This window comes from Cervus canadensis, chromosome 1, assembly GCF_019320065.1.
Source record: "Cervus canadensis isolate Bull #8, Minnesota chromosome 1, ASM1932006v1, whole genome shotgun sequence".
Classification (NCBI taxonomy): Eukaryota; Metazoa; Chordata; class Mammalia; order Artiodactyla; family Cervidae; genus Cervus; species Cervus canadensis.
The window spans coordinates 22,073,429-22,090,308 of record NC_057386.1 but is presented as its reverse complement, the minus strand read 5'-3'; the positions used below and the strand labels follow the sequence as shown (position 1 = coordinate 22,090,308).

Below are 16,880 nucleotides of genomic sequence, written 5' to 3'. Positions count from 1 at the left end.
GAAAGATGCATGCTAAGTCATGCACTCTTTGCTACCCTACTCCATGGACTGTAACCCGCCAGGCTCCTACGTCCATGGGATTTCCCTGGCAAGAATACTGGAGTGGGTGGCCTATCCCTTCTCCAGGGGAACTTCCTGAATCAAACTCAAGTCTCCTGCATTGGCAGGTGGATTCTTTACCACTGAGCCACCTAGTATAAGCCCACAGAAGACAGAGTCCTATTAAAAACAACTCCGAGATCCTAAAACTAGTATCTAGTAACAGTAGATTAAATTCTCATCAGCTGATTTATTATTCAGTCAAATATGATATTGTAAGTATAGAGTCAACATTATATTACCAAAAGCTTTTTATTTTCTTGCTGAGAAAAAAATTACTAGCCCTACAAATATGGCTCCAAGTCCAGGACTCATTTGGATAACAGAGTTGAAAGACTTGATTTAAAGCTATAAAACCCCTCATACTCCCCAAATTGCACACCACAGAGATACATTCTTTATAAAGGGTTCCTTACTTCCTGAAACTCATTCTTAGAAAATGCCAGATAAGAATTCACCCACCACTGCCCACTGTCCCAAAAGCCTCTACTGCTTCCCATAAATATAAAATAACATTCTCTATAAGAAACTAACACATTTGTCTTTCTTCCCAACCTTCTCATTTCTCGTAAAAATTTTAACCAAGAGATATTATGGAAAAGGGGTTTCCCTGATATCTCCATTGGTAAAGCATCTGCCTGCAATGCAGGAGACCCCAGTTCGAGTCCTGGATCAGGAAAATCTGCTGGAGAAGGGATAGGCTACCCACTCCTGTATTCTTGGGCTTCCCTTGTGGCTCAGCTGGTAAAGAATCTGTCTGCAATGCGGGAGACCTGGGTTCAATCCCTGGGTTGGGAAGATCCCCTGGAGAAGGGAAAGGCTACCCTTTGAGAATTCCCTGGACTTGAGAATTCCATGGACTACAGTCCATGGGGTCGCAAAGAGTCAGACATGACTGAGCAACTTTCACAAAAATTAGGGAAAAGGAGAATCATTAAGTATCTTTAAAGCTATTGCTTGTATCCATTGTGACTGCATGATCTTCTAATTGTGGAAACCTAACAATTTCAGCTGGAAGAACACAGGTTTGTGCAGACTGGCAAGCTTGAGTTGACCAATAGGACTGAGAGTTATTTGCTGTTTAACTACCTAATTTTTCTGAGCCTGCTTTCTCATCTGTAAAATTACCTAGGATCTGTATATTACCTAGGATAGGGAGCTATTTGGAAGACAAACAATAAACTAAAACATCTGACAGGGAATTCCTTTGCAGTCCAGTGGTTAGGACTCCATGCTTTCACTGCCGAGGGCATTGGTTCAATCCCTGGTTGGGGAACTAAGATTCCACAAGCCTCATGGTGCAGCCACATAAAATATCTGACATGGAAAAGGCTGGATTAAGACCTTTAGAGACCCAAAGCATCAAGACTATGGTGCCCAAATCAATCAAGATATTAGTGGAAAACAGAGAATACACTCAAACTGGGTAATTTGAGGAAGGTTTAATAAAGGGACTGTTCACAAAGACATGGGCAGAGTTCAGGAGCCAGTAAATGAGTGGCCCTTTCTATCCCTAGAAATAAGGGGCAGAGAGAAGGAGCTGGAGCTAAAGAAGGCTGCTTGTTAGGAGTCACAGTCTTTGGTAGAGGAACACAGACAACCTATGTGACCTGGTGACTTAAAAGTGAGGGAAATAAATACCCAGGCTTCTAAGCATCCATTCCTCAGCCTTTTGATCTTCTGAGGGTGTTACTAATTGGATCAACACAACCTGAAGTCAGAGGGCAAAGGAACCTGTTGATGCAGTCCACGGGGGTCAAGACCAGGGACACAAAACAGGATGAGAAGCAGTTCTGAAGAGGAATGCAGCCAGCACCCATCTCCTCCCCAACATGATTCAAACCACTGAACCATTATATACACACAGCTTGCATGTGTGCTAAAACTGAGACACCTTCCAGCATTTGATTATGAGTTCTTTCATTAAAACAATTTATTTCAGTCTGTTTGGAGTCTTTACTTTGCTGGTGCCGTAAGCACATGCCTAGATAGAAGCCTCAGTACATAGGAACTGGCAGGCTAAGGTTAACTCCTGAATGCTGACTCTAAGGAGCTGTAAGAGGTTTCTGAGTTAATCCAGAAGTAATTTAGGAGGAATCTTAGGGTTTTTCTGGCTAGGTACTATTCATTAGAAATTCAGCAACTGGATTTTCTTAGACTCAAAAAACCCCTATGGTAGTAAAACTTATAATCCTACTGAATGACAGAAAAGGTTTTAGTTGCTTACCAAAGAGAATAAAGGACATCAGGACATCAATTTCACATTGACATTTTTATTAACGCCAACTGTTTTTTAATTATTATTTTTTTAAAACAATAGCACAAAAATGTTTCAAGGAAGCAGTCTCACAATCTGATGACCTTCTGAAATACAGTTAAGCCACACCAAATATGAATTCCTGTTAATAACACACAAAAATATTTTTTTTTAAAGAAAAAGAAAAGAAAAAAAGTAGGGAAAGAGGGAAGGAATGAGATTTAGAGTTAAAACTCACTGGATTAGGTTGGTGAGGCTTGTTAGTAGGATCCTGTGGAAGCAGAGTGGCACACACAGGCTTACAGTCTGTTTTTTTTTTTTTAAAACCAGTTACCACTAACACATGGGCCCTGCATCAGCAACCAGTGACTTCTTACAGGCCCGAACTGAACCAGGAGAAGCCAGTGCTGATACTGTCAGAAAGAGGGCCAACAGCTGGCCTGTCAGACCATTTTCAGCAGAATAACTCCTTCAGAAAGGCTTGGTTGAAAACTTTTCATTTCTATTGTCTCACCTATATGCATTTCAGGATTCTTAAAAGTCATCTTAAAAAAGAAAGAAAAAATAATGTATATCAGTTTCTCTTATTTAATGTGGCTATAAAAGATGTTTCCTTATTATTGATCTCTAAGAAGGACACCGGGGTGGTGGGCTGGGATGGAACTAAGGGAAGGAAAAAACCCAGACCAGGATAGGTTTGGTTTTTTTTTTCAAACTTTTTTTTTTCTTGCCAAGGGGTCACACAGAAGGGAAGGCAAGGAGGAAAACTACAATCCTTGGTTCAGATTGAGTTATGCAGGAAAATATATCTTCCTGATCAGTCCCCATGCCAAATAAACAAAAAACAAAAAAACCCCACTTGAGATTATACACAGACTCTATGTTATACCAGCTATCAGCCTTTAATGTTTAACCATTCCCAGCAATGGACACTTGGCTTGTAGGCTGCTTGTAGAACCCACTTCACAAAAATCCTCTTTACAGAAGCCTCTAGTTTCCTTTTGGTACGTTATAAAAACAGAACATCTGTCATTAACAGGAGAGTGTTAAATACTTTTAACCACTGACAAGGCTTCAGGAAGTTTCACAGTTTCGTTATGCTCTATTTTATTACTATCATATTTACATTTTTATTTTTTTGCTGAATTGCTGATTTTCCTTTTTCAATAGAATTTAATTCTGGAGTGTGAGCAGGAACCAGTTAACTACATTCATTGTCCAACCCCCACTGGCTTGAAAGAAGACTCCAAATTCTTGGCATGTGAATCAGCTGTTCAGTCGCTCCACCTTAAGCCTGCACGAAGCAGTAGAACCGCAGTGGTGGTGTGCTCCAGGTTCATGCTGTGGGTGGTGAGGCCTTTCGCTGAAGGAGGTACTGGTGGATGCTCTCAGCATCTCGCTTTAGCCAAGCAGCATTCAGCAGGATATTTTCACAACACTGCTGGATGGTACGCTCCGCTGAAGGAGCTGGGTGACTCTCGAAGAAAGCCTGGCATAAGACAATCCAGAATGTAAGATCATTACTAGCAATAGTAAGAAGCTAATATCACAGGTCATGAAAAAGAAAAAATATCCACTGTCTATGGATTCATAAGCTTCACTCATGAAAATTTACCACTGCCAGGCTAAAAGAAAACAAGCTGCACCTTAGACCTATAGGAATTCTTCCCCTAATGTATTATATGCTAAAAACCTAATCAAAGAGAAAGAACCTATATTCCTTAAGGTTCATTGTCCAATCAGCAAAAGAAAGTAAAAAGGACTATTATCAAGGACCAGGCCCCCTGTGTTACTTCATCTAAATGACAATCTTATCACCCAATTTACAGATGCGACTGGCTCACAGGGGTTAAAAAAACCTACCTGAAGTCTAGACTTTGAAATCAGCTTTGGGACTTGATCTAGGCTCCATCATGTACTAAAGTGTGACTGAGTAAATTAACTGCTCTGTTTTATCATCTATGAGAAAATATAATACTTGGCAGAGAGTAGTTAAAGACTCAACACATTTTGGCTACTTCCAATAAAGATTAATTTGTAAGGGATAATAAAACTAAGAAGCTTAAATTGCTGCCATATTCTAATAATTTAAAATTTTATAGACACATTTTCATACAATAAACTACTTCAGAGTTCATTGTAATTACTGCAATGCTTATTGATTAAAGGTTGAATAAACCATTTTCTAATGAAATACACCTGGTTTCACAGAAAATACCAACCAGCAAAAGGATGGGGACGGGGGACGGAGGGGTCTTTCCTTTGAACTAGTCATTACAGGTATATAAGAGAGAATGACTAATTCATCAGATTAAGTCTAAACCTCTTAGAAATCATAACGTTATTGACATGGATGCCAATGGCTCCTGTTCTATCACAGTTGGGTTCTTAGGGCCTGAGTAAGATACAAGAGTTCCTCTCATTCTACCTCAACAAATAATACCACTGCTTACTCATGAGAAACCTGGAAATTATCCTGGACTACTTCCTTCTTCCTCCCCCAGATATGTTCACAATACAGACAAAACATTCAATAAATACTGGCTGTATTAAAGATTAACAAAATCAAGCCCTGGAATCAAGATTGCTGGGAGAAATATCAATAACCTCAGATATGCAGATGACACCACCCTTATGGCAGAAAGCAAAGAACTGAAGAGCCTCGTGATGAAAGTCAAAGAGAAGGGTGAAAAAGTTGGCTTAAAACTCAACATTCAGAAAACTAAGATCAAGGCATCCAGTCCCATCACTTCATGGCAAATAGACTGGGAAACAATGGAAACAGTGACAGACTTTATTTTGGGGGGCTCCAAAATCATTGCAGCCATGAAATTAAAAGATGCTTGCTCCTTGGAAGATAAGTTATGACCAACCTAGACAGCATATTAAAAAGCAGACACATTACTTTGCCAACAAAGGTCCATTTGGTCAAAGCTATGGTTTTTCCAGTAGTCATGTATGGATGAGAGAGTTGGACCATAAAGAAAGCTGAGTGCCGAAGAATTGATGCTTTTGAACTGTGGTGTTGGAGAAGACTCTTCAGAGTCCCTTGGACTGCAAGGAGATCCAACCAGTCCATCCTAAAGGAAATCAGTCCTGAATATTCATTGGAAGCTGAAAATCCAATACTTTGACTACCTGATGCAAAGAAATGACTCATTTGAAAAGACACTGATGCTGGGAAAGATTGAAGGTGGGAGGAGAAGCCGACGACAGAGGATGAGATGGTTGGATGGCATCACCAACTCGATGGACATGAGTTTGAGGAAGCTCTGGGAGTTGGTGATGGACAGGGAGGCCTGGCGAGCTGCAGTCCAAGGGGTCGCAAAGAGTCGGACACGACTGAGTAACAGAACTGAACTGAAACTCTTTCATTACTCCATCTCCTCCAAGCTACTGTTATCCTTTTTGCTTGGTGGGGTGGCTTCCCAATATCTCCCCTTTCCAAACTGCATTCTCTACACTGCAGTCAGATTGAAATCCTTATCATATAAACCAGATTAAGTCACCCCTTTGTTTATAAGCCATTTCAAGGGTTTCCCATTCTTAGGAGCATTTTCATATGGCCTACAAGGCCCTCTTTGGTCATGCCTCTACTTTACTAGCTTTAGCCTGGTCACTGGCCTCCCCTTGAACTAATTACACGTATCTCTCCTTCAGGAATATTTATTACTTTTACAATAAAGTAATTATTTACATAATACAATACATATTATATTGAATCTTGATTTAGACTCTCCATTATGTACTAACCTGTGACTGAGTAAATTAACTCATAATGTGAACCAAACATTATAGCTCTTGGAATTTCCAAATTCACCCCTGAAGCCCTCTTGCTTTCAAGAATGAAGGTGGAAGTGACACGTAAAAGGGCTAGGAGTAGAGTCCCTACACAGTCATCTTGTCTCTCTGTGCACATAGAAGACCTATGAAGAGTATGAGAAGGGAAAAAGAACTAACATGAAAGACCTACTATGTTCCAGGCCCCCTATATTACTTAATCTAGACAATCTTATCACCTCATTTTATGGAAGAGGAGATGGGCTCATAGAGGTTAAAAAGCCTGCTTGAAGTCACGCAGCTAACAAGGGGCAGAGCACAGATTTACATCCAGGTTGACTGACTCTAAATTCCACATTCTTTCAACCACTTTAATGCCCTCAAAGATGACTCCAAGTCTAAATTCTTCAGGCCTTAAGGATACAGCCTAACCTGTCTCCAAGAAAAACACGGAGGCACTGCTCGAGTACAACACCACCCCGACAATCTGCGATCATGGTTTGATGCGTGTTCCATTTCTTGGTGAAAAGTGAGACACAGACTGTACTTCCTTACCTTAACTTCTGCAGCCATCTTATCAACTGCAAACCCCTCAACGGAGAGCTGAAAAACAATGGTTTATAAACAGTAAGTGCAACCAAGAGGTGAGGAACTAACTTCCATCTACCATAAAAACAAATCATTCCACTCTTTCCCAACTTCAGTTTATTCTAGAGGGTACAGGATGGGTTATGGAGAAACTCTTTAGTAAATCTAGTAACTACTTAAGGAAACTTTTAAAAAGCAAAGACAATAATCTATGGGTTGAGTGAATCATGGATGTCTCTCAATAATATCCATGATAAGCAAGCTACTCAAACATCTTCACGTACCTTTATTAGTCTAGATATTAAGAATCCTCCCTGGTATCGATTATAAAGTTCTTCCCAGTTGTCCTTTATGAATTTCCAAGCAGCCTTCCTTCCATGCTTACTGCCTCCAGCCACTCCACCAATTACGGACACAGTGTCCTGTGGACGTACCTCTTCCTAAAAAAAAGAGAACTACAAGTCTACGCATCCAGAATATTGTCTGATGCCAGAAAGGGCAAATGCTGTTGAGGTACCCAAGTAATCCCCTTCTTGTTTTAGGAATAACTGGCACCAGAAGCTTCTAGCAAAGAGGAGAATGTTTAACCTACAGATCAGCCAAATTGAGAATGAAGCACCGAGATGGGTACAACCTGCTCGAGGGCGAAGAAAGAAAGAGACAGAAAGCAGGCACGGGGACGTGTCAGCCTTCCAGTTTGTTTCATCTCCCAGCTATTCTGACTCTTACCACTAGAGGGAAATACAGTGGTTAGTAACAAAAGCTTACTCCAGTTTTTCAAGAAAGAGGAAGCCTTTAGTCTAGGATTAAGACAGATCAAGAGAATACTGAATCAAGGACACTTGCTATAGATCAGTGGGTAATAATTCCCTCTAAAAGCAGTTTTCACTGTAACTTACTGAAAGTGCAAACGTGAGGACTTTTTGAATCAATTCAGGTGAAAGAGTAGCCCCAAGGACTCTTTCAATTCGGTTTTTCTCTTCCTGCATATCTGCTTGTTTGTGAAGCTATAGTGAAAAAAATACAGAAAGAGACAATTAACTTCTCCCTGAATAAGGTGAAACTTTTGCTTTACAATCTCATTGGCTAAGATTGCAGGATATGAATTAACAAAAGAATATTTTTCAAGAGGTTTGAGCACTAAGTTGGTCCTGTGCCCCTAGAGTAAATCATTAGGTCTAAGTGCTCACTACATGAATAGCTTGTCACCAGTTCTGAGCAGTTCAACCTCAAGATCTAAGGGGTGAGCCCGTCATGACCAAATTCTTTATTCACTGATGTCTGACTAATGTTCTATGTTAGACAGGCAAAATAAGCATCATTACTAATACCACTGAAAATCAATTCAACTCATCAGTAAAAAATACAGGAAGCATTATTGAAAGTAATATTTTAAGAATATTTGATGACATAAACATGCCACTGATACATTAATTGAAAGAAGGGATACAAAGCAAAATGGTTCTAAATTTTTAAAAATTTAATGAGAAGGGGAGAAAAAACCCTGAAAACACATCAAAATGTTAACATTAATAATGGTCTCTGATCAGCAGGATTATGCAGCATCACATTTTTAACTGCCAAATATAATGAATGCAGAACATTAAGAAAATAGAAAAGCATAAAGAAAAAATTACTATATTTACATTAACCAAATCATGAGTAAGATCATATTATACATGCTGTATTTGTGATCTTTTTAAAATTACAAGTAAGTTCTATTTTCTTCTTTATACTTTTCTAGCCTCTAAATCTTCCATAGTGAGTATACCAAAACCTCTTTTCATAATTAGAAACAAAATATTATGTTTTTTTTAAAAATTAGAACTTCAAATGTACATGAGCTACTTCTCTAAGACAACTTAATTTATAGACTCTCTTGACCTTTTTTTTTTTTTTCCCTCTGAAGAGTTAACACTGACCAGTGTCTGGAGACCCCATCACAGCTCCCAGTTTCCTCTTCCTTTCCTTTGGACTCTTTTGAGCAGCAGTGTAGTAAAATAGATAGGAGGTCAGAAGACCTGGGTTCTAGACCCAGTTTTGCCTCTAACTAGCTGTGTGATCTTGACTAAGTCCTTAACCTCTCCGGGTCTCAGTTTCCCCATCTGTAAAATGAGCGGGGTGGACAGATGATTTCTAAGGTCCTTTTCAGCTCTAATATTCAAGGTCTGAACGCTGGCATTTAGGAAGCATTCCCCACCCCACCCCCAAGAGGACCTGTCACAGGAGTCCACTAGATGGCACCATAACACTACATTTCAAATATACTCTGAATTAGTTATTTATCCTGCTTCATTATTCTTAAATTACTAACACAAAATCCACCTCCTCTCTCAGCAACTGGCGTCGTTCCCTTTAATATTATTTAGGTATAGTTGATTTACAATGTGGTGGTAGTTTTCAGTGTACAGCAAGTGATTCAGTTATACATATATAACAATACTTTGCACCTGCTGATCCCAAACTCCCAGTCCATCCCTCCCCAACCGGCCCTAACTGGTTTCTTGAAGAACCCTGATTTTGCCTTCATTAGAGCTCTTTGCATAGTAAAGTTGAACCACTGTGGGCTCCCTTGTGTTAAACAGGTGCAAACTCTTTATTAAATAAACACACTGGTATAAATTCTTTAACGTATGCCATGACATGAAAATGTCAAAGGACCTGTCACGAAACTTTCAGAACCTTTATTTTCCCCATATCTTTATGGAATAGACAAAATATACCAACTATCTCATTTCACATGCAAAGAAATGCATGATTTATAGTGCACAGGTTCACAGAATATTAAGAGTGAGAAGAGACCTTAATGTCATTTAGGTGAAAGGTAAACCCAAAGTATAATGTTTTATGTTGTTAGAAAGGAAACCCTTATACAAGATAGGCAGTTAAAGCAATACAGTTGCAATGTAGTTTCTTAAAGTTTGTGTATTTTTAAAACATTCTAATCATTTAAATAGGATTTGTTTAAAACTAAAATACCAGAGGTTAGATTTGTAATTCTGATGCACTTGGGATCAGAAAAGTATTCTGATTAAGATCCCTAAGTGTGGATCTTTTAATCAATGGGTCTGATGGTGATTTGGGTATTTAGGCACATATTGCACATTTTATTTGATAAGTAGAATCAGCTCCCTCCACCTCTAATGCAACCAGGTTAGACCAATAACTACATGGATAAGGACTGGAGACAGCACTTGTTCTACAGTATTAGGACTATCAAACAGATCACTGCCATTATAAGGACATGGAAAGTTTTATCTATATCTTTTCTAAGTCAGAGTTTAATTATATGCTAACCACCCTGGGAAACTACAGAGGCTATGAAGGCAAGTGAATTAACTTCCTGTCCATTCATAAGAGGTACCAGCATAGACTAAATCCTTGAGGCACCTAATCATCTATCCCTTTCCTAAGCACAGAAATAAACTTAAAATGGGCAGAATCCTGAGTAAGTTTGCATTAATGGGAAAACTTTTAAGAACTGGACTTTTTAACCAAACTTATGATTTATAAAAGTGAATAAATGAGATGACTTGGCATTTGTATTGGTAGTACAGATGAGCAGATATTTCTCCTATAGCTTCCTAAATATTTGCATGCCTACAGTATGCATATCAGCATGTATTTCTTTTGTTAGGACTTTTTTTTTTAACCATTCAAGCTCATACTCTCTGTGTCAATTCAACTTCAAAAGCAGAAAATAGGAGCCCTTTCCAAATTTACTCACCTTGAGCATAATGTCTAAGGTAGTGCCATCACCATGCTTCAAAACAGTCAGATAGACCTACAAGAGAACACAGGAACAAAAAAGAAGGGATCTGATTATATGTAACTTATTCCAAATATTCTAATGTTAAGACAGAAAGCAAGTAAAAAAAATTTGTGTGGATATTGCATACAAATTATGGCAACAACCTAAGAGCCCACTTGAACAACCAGAAAGGTAGATGGCAGGTGGTAACAGCAGAGCACTGGAGAATGTGCACTGATAATCAACCACCCTTTAGTACCCCAGTGTGGACTGAGAAGCTTTACACAAATGAGGTGCTGCCTACAGACTCCCTACATGGTGTGTATTAAAATAATTAGGCATGATTTGTAGGTCAATACTTAGGTCATTTTTGTTGTTGTTTAATCACTGAGTAGTGTCTGACTCTTTTCAACCCCAAGGACTGTAGCCCGCCAGGCTCCTCTGTCAATGGGATTTCCCAGGCAAGAATACTGGAGTAGGTTGCTATTCCCTTCTCCAGGGGATCTTCCTAACCTAGGGATCAAACCCAGGTCTCCTGCACTGCAAGCCAACTCTTTAGGTCATTTTTGGTTATTATTAAATACATTCCACACTACACAGAATGATGCAGACACCTAGAAATCAAAGTACTTTATTATGAAAACCTACCGGACTCCTCAGATCAGCAGAGAGAATCTGTTTCCCTTCCACATGGTCCTTAAACCGACGACGGGCTTCTTCTAATGTTGCCTTATGTCCTGCTTTTCCTAGTTTGCCCAGGACCAAGCCCCTCAGGAGTGCATCTAGATGACCTGATTGAGAAGTAAAAGAGATAAAGAACTACTTAAAAAGCTTATTTTTTACAAATATGCCACCTGGATATTGTATAATTGTGTTATACCATGCCTACGATCTTGAACAAACAAAATCAATTACCTTAGTACTTGAGAGAACACGTGATTTAAATTTATCAAGTAATAAGAATGAAGGACGTGACACTAAGATAGGCAAATGCTGACTCTGTGTCAACTGTATTTCTTACAATGCTGACTGTATTTATTAAATATTTACTAAATGCCAGCTGAATCTACTTAATATTTATTAAATATTCTCTCTCTATATGTAATTATACCAATAAGAATTATGTGTGAAAGGAATACACTTAGATCATACAGTTTTGACCCAAAATTTAGAGAAAGGTCACATACAGAACTAGTATGCCAAGGATATTAAATTGAAATCTTAGATTTTTAAAATCAAAATCTGATGGATTATTCCAAAGATATGAAGGTGGCTGGTAAGCACATGGAACCAATACCATTAGCCATTAGGGAAATGCAAATCAAGACCACAATGAGATGCCACTTCATACCAATTAGAATGGCTAAAATAAAAAAGACAGTAATAAGTGTTGTATTACACAATAACAAATGTAACTGCCAACGGATATGGAGTTTCTTTTGAGGGTTGGCAAGGATGGAGAGAAATTAGAACCCTCATATACTGCTGGTAGGAATGTGAAATGGTGTGGGCACTTTGAAAAAAAGTCCAGTAATTCCTCAAAAGGTTAATAAACACAGAGTATGACCCAGCAGTTCCACTCTGGAGAAATGAATTCATAACAGTCAAAAAGTAGAAACAATCCCAGCATATATACACTGATGAACGAACAAAGAAAATGTAGTATAACCATGCAATGCAATGAAATATTATTTGACTATAAAAAGGAAGTACTGATACATGCTGCAACACGGTTGAACCTTGAAAATATTGTAGTACGTGAAAGAAGCCAAATAAAAAATGCCACATAGAGTATGACTCCATTTATATGAAATGTCAGAAGAGGCAGATCTGTGAGGCACTAAGCAGATTAGGGGTTGCCTGGGACTGGGTTGTCAGGGAATAGAGAGTAACTGCCAACGGGTATGGAGCTTCTTTTGAGGGTAAAGAAATTTTTCTGGAATTAAGATAGTGGTGGTGGTGGTAGTTGTACAACACTGTGAGAAAAGACTGAACTGTATATTTGAAAGGGAGCATTTTTTGGTATATTGATTGTATCTCAAAAAAAAGTTAATACTAGCACACAAACTGATTGATTCCAACAGCACAACAGACAAATAAATTGTGATATATTCATACAATGAAATACCACTCAGCAATAAAAAGAAATGAACAACCTAGATGTATCTCTAGAACAGTATACTGAGAGAAGTCAGATAAAAGAACAGAATATATATTATGATCCCACTTATATAAAGTTCTAGAAGAGACTATATTAATCTAGGGTGAAAGAAGTCAGAATAGCGTTTGCCTGCAGAGGGTGGAAAGGTAGGGAGGTGGCAGGAACTGGCTGGGAAGTAGCCTCAGGGCAACTTCCTGTGGTGATAGAAATGTGGTATGCATTTGTCCAGTCACTGAACTGAACGTACACGTTTTGCTGTATAACTCCTTAAAAAGTTTAAGGAAACCATAAGAAATCAATAGACAACACAACTAAAGACTAGTGAAGGTTCTTAAAAGAACCAATTTATAATTCTGGTGCCGATTTGCTGTGTTGATGCAGTAATATCTTAATTGTTTTGCTACATTTGATTCTTCCATCTGTAAAACTGGGAAACTAAAGACATTCTCCCTATTTCAAGAAGGTGTTTTTGAGCCCTCGAAGTCTCACATATTATCATCATGAAAGAAAAGTGCAACACCCATCAATTTACCTCCATCTGTGTCCATCTACTTCCTGTCTTGTTCTTATGGATCTGCTGTTTTACAACCTAAAGCTAACTCCTCTCAAATATTCAAGCCAAACTCCAGCAGCTACCTCTCTCTTTCACATCATGAATTTTTCTTTACAGTATCGTTTTCATCAACAAAGACATATTATAAAATTTCCCACCATAAAAAAGTGCCTCCTTGGTCCCACATCTCTCTCCCAATCTCTCTCATCTGATTTTCTTTATCAAACCCGGGTCTCCTGCATTGTAGGCACACGTTTTACCATCTGAGGAAGGGAAGTCCTGGTGGATTCCACCATGCCATAAAACCCAGTTAATGTCACCATCAGTTCTTCATCATCATTCTGCCTGACTTGGTACAGTATTGGCACAGTTGATCACTTTTCCCCCTCTACTGCTTAAGGCTTCTGGGACATTCCTCTTCCTCCTAACTCTCCTACATCACTGGCCAGTCAGTCTCCTTTGCTGATTCCCCCTCTTCAAACCAGTCTTTGAATCCTGAACTGCCCAAGGACCCAGTCCTCACACCTCTTTTCTCCACCTACACTCAAGCCATAGGTGATCTCATCCAATCTTATGGCTGTAAATACCATCTACGCACTAAATGTATTACTCAGTCTGCACCTCTAGGCATGGTACTCTCTACTTGGATGTCTAAAAGAACCTCAAATTTAACATGTCCAAAACAAAACTCCTGATTCCCTATTGCACCCAAACCTGCTTCTACAGCAGTTTTCCCTGTCTCTGTATACGGTAACTTCACTCTTTCAATTCTTCAGGCCAAAATTTGATGACTCCCCTCTTTCTCCACCACACAGTCAGGCCACCACCAAGTATTTCTAGTTCCACCCTCAAAACATATCCAGAATTTACTACTTGCAAATGCTAGTCGCAGGCAGCACCCAGATGCATTACTCAAACAGCTTTCTAACTTGTCTCCCTGCTTCCTCTTTTGCCTCCCCCGCTATACAGCCTATTCTTCACATGGCTGAGTAAATCAAGTCATGTTCCTCTGCTTCAGACTTCCAAATGAGTTTTTCACACCACTAAATATGAAAGTCCCAAAGGTCCTATTGGAGCTGCTCTGTTCCCACCCTCCTCTCTCCCACACTCACTCTGTCCTGACTTTACTAGCCTCCATGTTACTCTCTGAGCACCTAAGCATGCCTTTATCTCAGGTCTCTTGTACTTGCTGTTTTCTGTTTGGACCATTTCCCCATTACACAGCCTCACAGTTCTATTCTACAGGTCTCGGCTTATGCTTAAATATCACCTCACTGGTTTTCCTGCATTTTCCCGTCCACTCTCTATTCTATAAAACAGTGGCTTTTTACTCCTACTCCTGACCTACCTTACCTAAACTCTTTCTTCATGATACTTGCTGTCACCTAAAATATTATCTATTGAATTGTTTGCTGTGTCTTCCCCTAGAATGTAAGCCACACAGGGCAACTTTTTGTTCACTGTTATACCACCAGCTCCTAGTATAGTACCTGGTATTACTGGGTGCATAAGTGCTTGCTAAATCAGTGAAAGAAAGATACAGAGCTCTAGACAATTTTTACTATTATTCTTACTGCAAAAGACTCCCAGAACAAGAAGGGCAGGAGGAACTACAACTTTCAGTTATTAGCATATGGTAGAAAATATATCTAAAGCCTATACTCACTATTCCTAACATTTACATGACAGCAAAAGAATACATACATGATTACAAAAATAAAGAGCATACATGTAGAAAGCAAATAACTCCTTTAATTCAGAAAACTGGCCCCTGTGTCTCTCAACACCATTTTAAGGTTGTACATAAGGTGTCTGGTATTTATGGTAACAACAGAATAACCCAAAATTCCCTTTAGCTTTTCTGGACTAAAAATGGGCCTTTGGAACTCTGTAAAAGACTTATTTCCACCATTTACTCTGTGTGTAAATCATATTTAGCAACAAATACGTATACCACCATTTTTATAACAAAAGTCTTAATTTCTAGTTAGCTAAATACATAGTAATGTGTAGTAGATACAAAGATGATGTTACTGTTAACCATAGCTGAGTTTTCTAATGAGCTGACTCATCAGAAAAGACCCTGATGCTGGGAAAGACTGAAGGCAGGAGAAGGGGACAACAAAGGATGAGATGGTTGGATGGCATCACCAACTCTATGGACACGAGTCTGAGCAAGCTCCAGGAGATGGTGAAGGACAGGGAAGCCTGGCGAGCTGCAGTCCACGGGGTTCACACAGTCAGACATGACTGAGTGACTGAACAACAACAAATAGCTGAGTTAAAAAGGACCAATTTCTGATCAATTCTTTCCGCATTCAGTACATTCATTACCTTCTCCAGGTTTGGGGTCCCAGCCCAGTCTCTCCCCTATAGGTGAAAACACATCTTTCACAAACTCTTGGATTTCCTCATAGAAGTCTGTGTGGGACAAGAGAGTTGAGAGAATCCCCAGGTTACAGCTCAGGTCGCTCCATACAGTATAATTGGGCTCATTCACAAAAGCCTCCATGACTTTTAGAACCTCTACAGTGCTAATGATTCCAGCTCGAGCCTGGGATAGGAAAAAACATAAATTAGTCTTCAAACAAAAACAAAACAAAAAGCACAAGCATGCATTTTTGGCATTGTCTTCTGCTAATTAGTCATCCCTTAGGGAAGAGACTAGACTATATAAGTTCAGAACACTATAGAATTTTATAAAATAAAAACTGTATTATGACAACATTCCTTACTTTTTGCTATTTATACAACAGCTACTTTTTAAAAATGCTAAAATGTCACCAATTTAGAAAGAACAAAGAAGAAAGAGAACAGTTAACTTCCTATTTCTATTCAGTTTCTAGGGTCTTGGTATTGTTCGTCTTTTGAAAATTTTCACACTGTCAGAAAAGGTACAAAAACAGTTGGGGCTTTGGTTTTTGACAGAGGCGCTTTCAAAACTGGAGCTGCAAACTGTGTCAACTTCAGCCTGTCCTTTACTCATTTCTAAAAGAAGACAAACGGGACGGTACTACAAATTCACCCCTTTCAGAACTAACAGAGTTAGGAAAAAGAACTTCTGTTACAGCAGCCAACTGCACAAACACACCACTCTCCTGGGACAGGTCTCCCTCAGCAATGAGCTCAGCAGATGTGAGGTTTTGTGCATCAGTGCTAATCTGTGTTTATACAAAGGAGGAATCCAAAACCAGTTACTATAGACGGGAATGAAAATTTCAAATCCAATTAAAGGAACATTAGGAGGAATCTGACAATTTTATCACAAAGACATCTAGAAATTATCTAACCTATGTTTTGGAGTTATAAAGATAATACTACTAAGTGCTCCTTGAAATTTTGTCTTGAACAAAGCTAAATATAAATTTCATTTTAGAATGATAATGGGTTATTATAATTTGAATAGTAATAGAATGTTTAAAAAATTCTACAGTCTCACAGCAAAGAACCACCACTATTTTAGACAAATATAAATCACTCTGAATTACTTTTAAAAAATCATCAATAATCTCTTCAAGGTTCATATCTGTGTCTATTGAAAAGAATTTCTGCCTTACAAATGATCGTTTATGCAGCTGCTAAAAGCTGGCTTAAGAAAGTGAGATTTGTTTCTGGAAAATTACATAAATTCAATCTTGCATATCAATTAATAATTAGTCATTTTCTTTAGTCCCAAAGGCATGTACCTCTC

The 16,880-nt window shown here is 38.8% G+C and overlaps 1 protein-coding gene across 1 annotated transcript in view; it reads right to left on the bottom strand.

Annotated features, from left to right (window-relative positions):
* Positions 1-2,356: 2,356 nt before the first annotated feature.
* NPEPPS (aminopeptidase puromycin sensitive) overlaps positions 2,357-16,880 on the bottom strand; it is a 108,958-nt gene continuing 94,434 nt past the window's right edge. The window contains exons 17-23 of the mRNA XM_043469996.1: positions 15,524-15,743; positions 11,124-11,266; positions 10,452-10,508; positions 7,624-7,731; positions 7,009-7,164; positions 6,692-6,739; positions 2,357-3,845 (exon numbers count right to left, since the gene is read on the bottom strand). Coding sequence (XP_043325931.1) covers positions 3,693-3,845; positions 6,692-6,739; positions 7,009-7,164; positions 7,624-7,731; positions 10,452-10,508; positions 11,124-11,266; positions 15,524-15,743 — 885 coding nt within the window. The 3' untranslated portion in view covers positions 2,357-3,692. The remainder of the gene's footprint in view (positions 3,846-6,691; positions 6,740-7,008; positions 7,165-7,623; positions 7,732-10,451; positions 10,509-11,123; positions 11,267-15,523; positions 15,744-16,880) is intronic.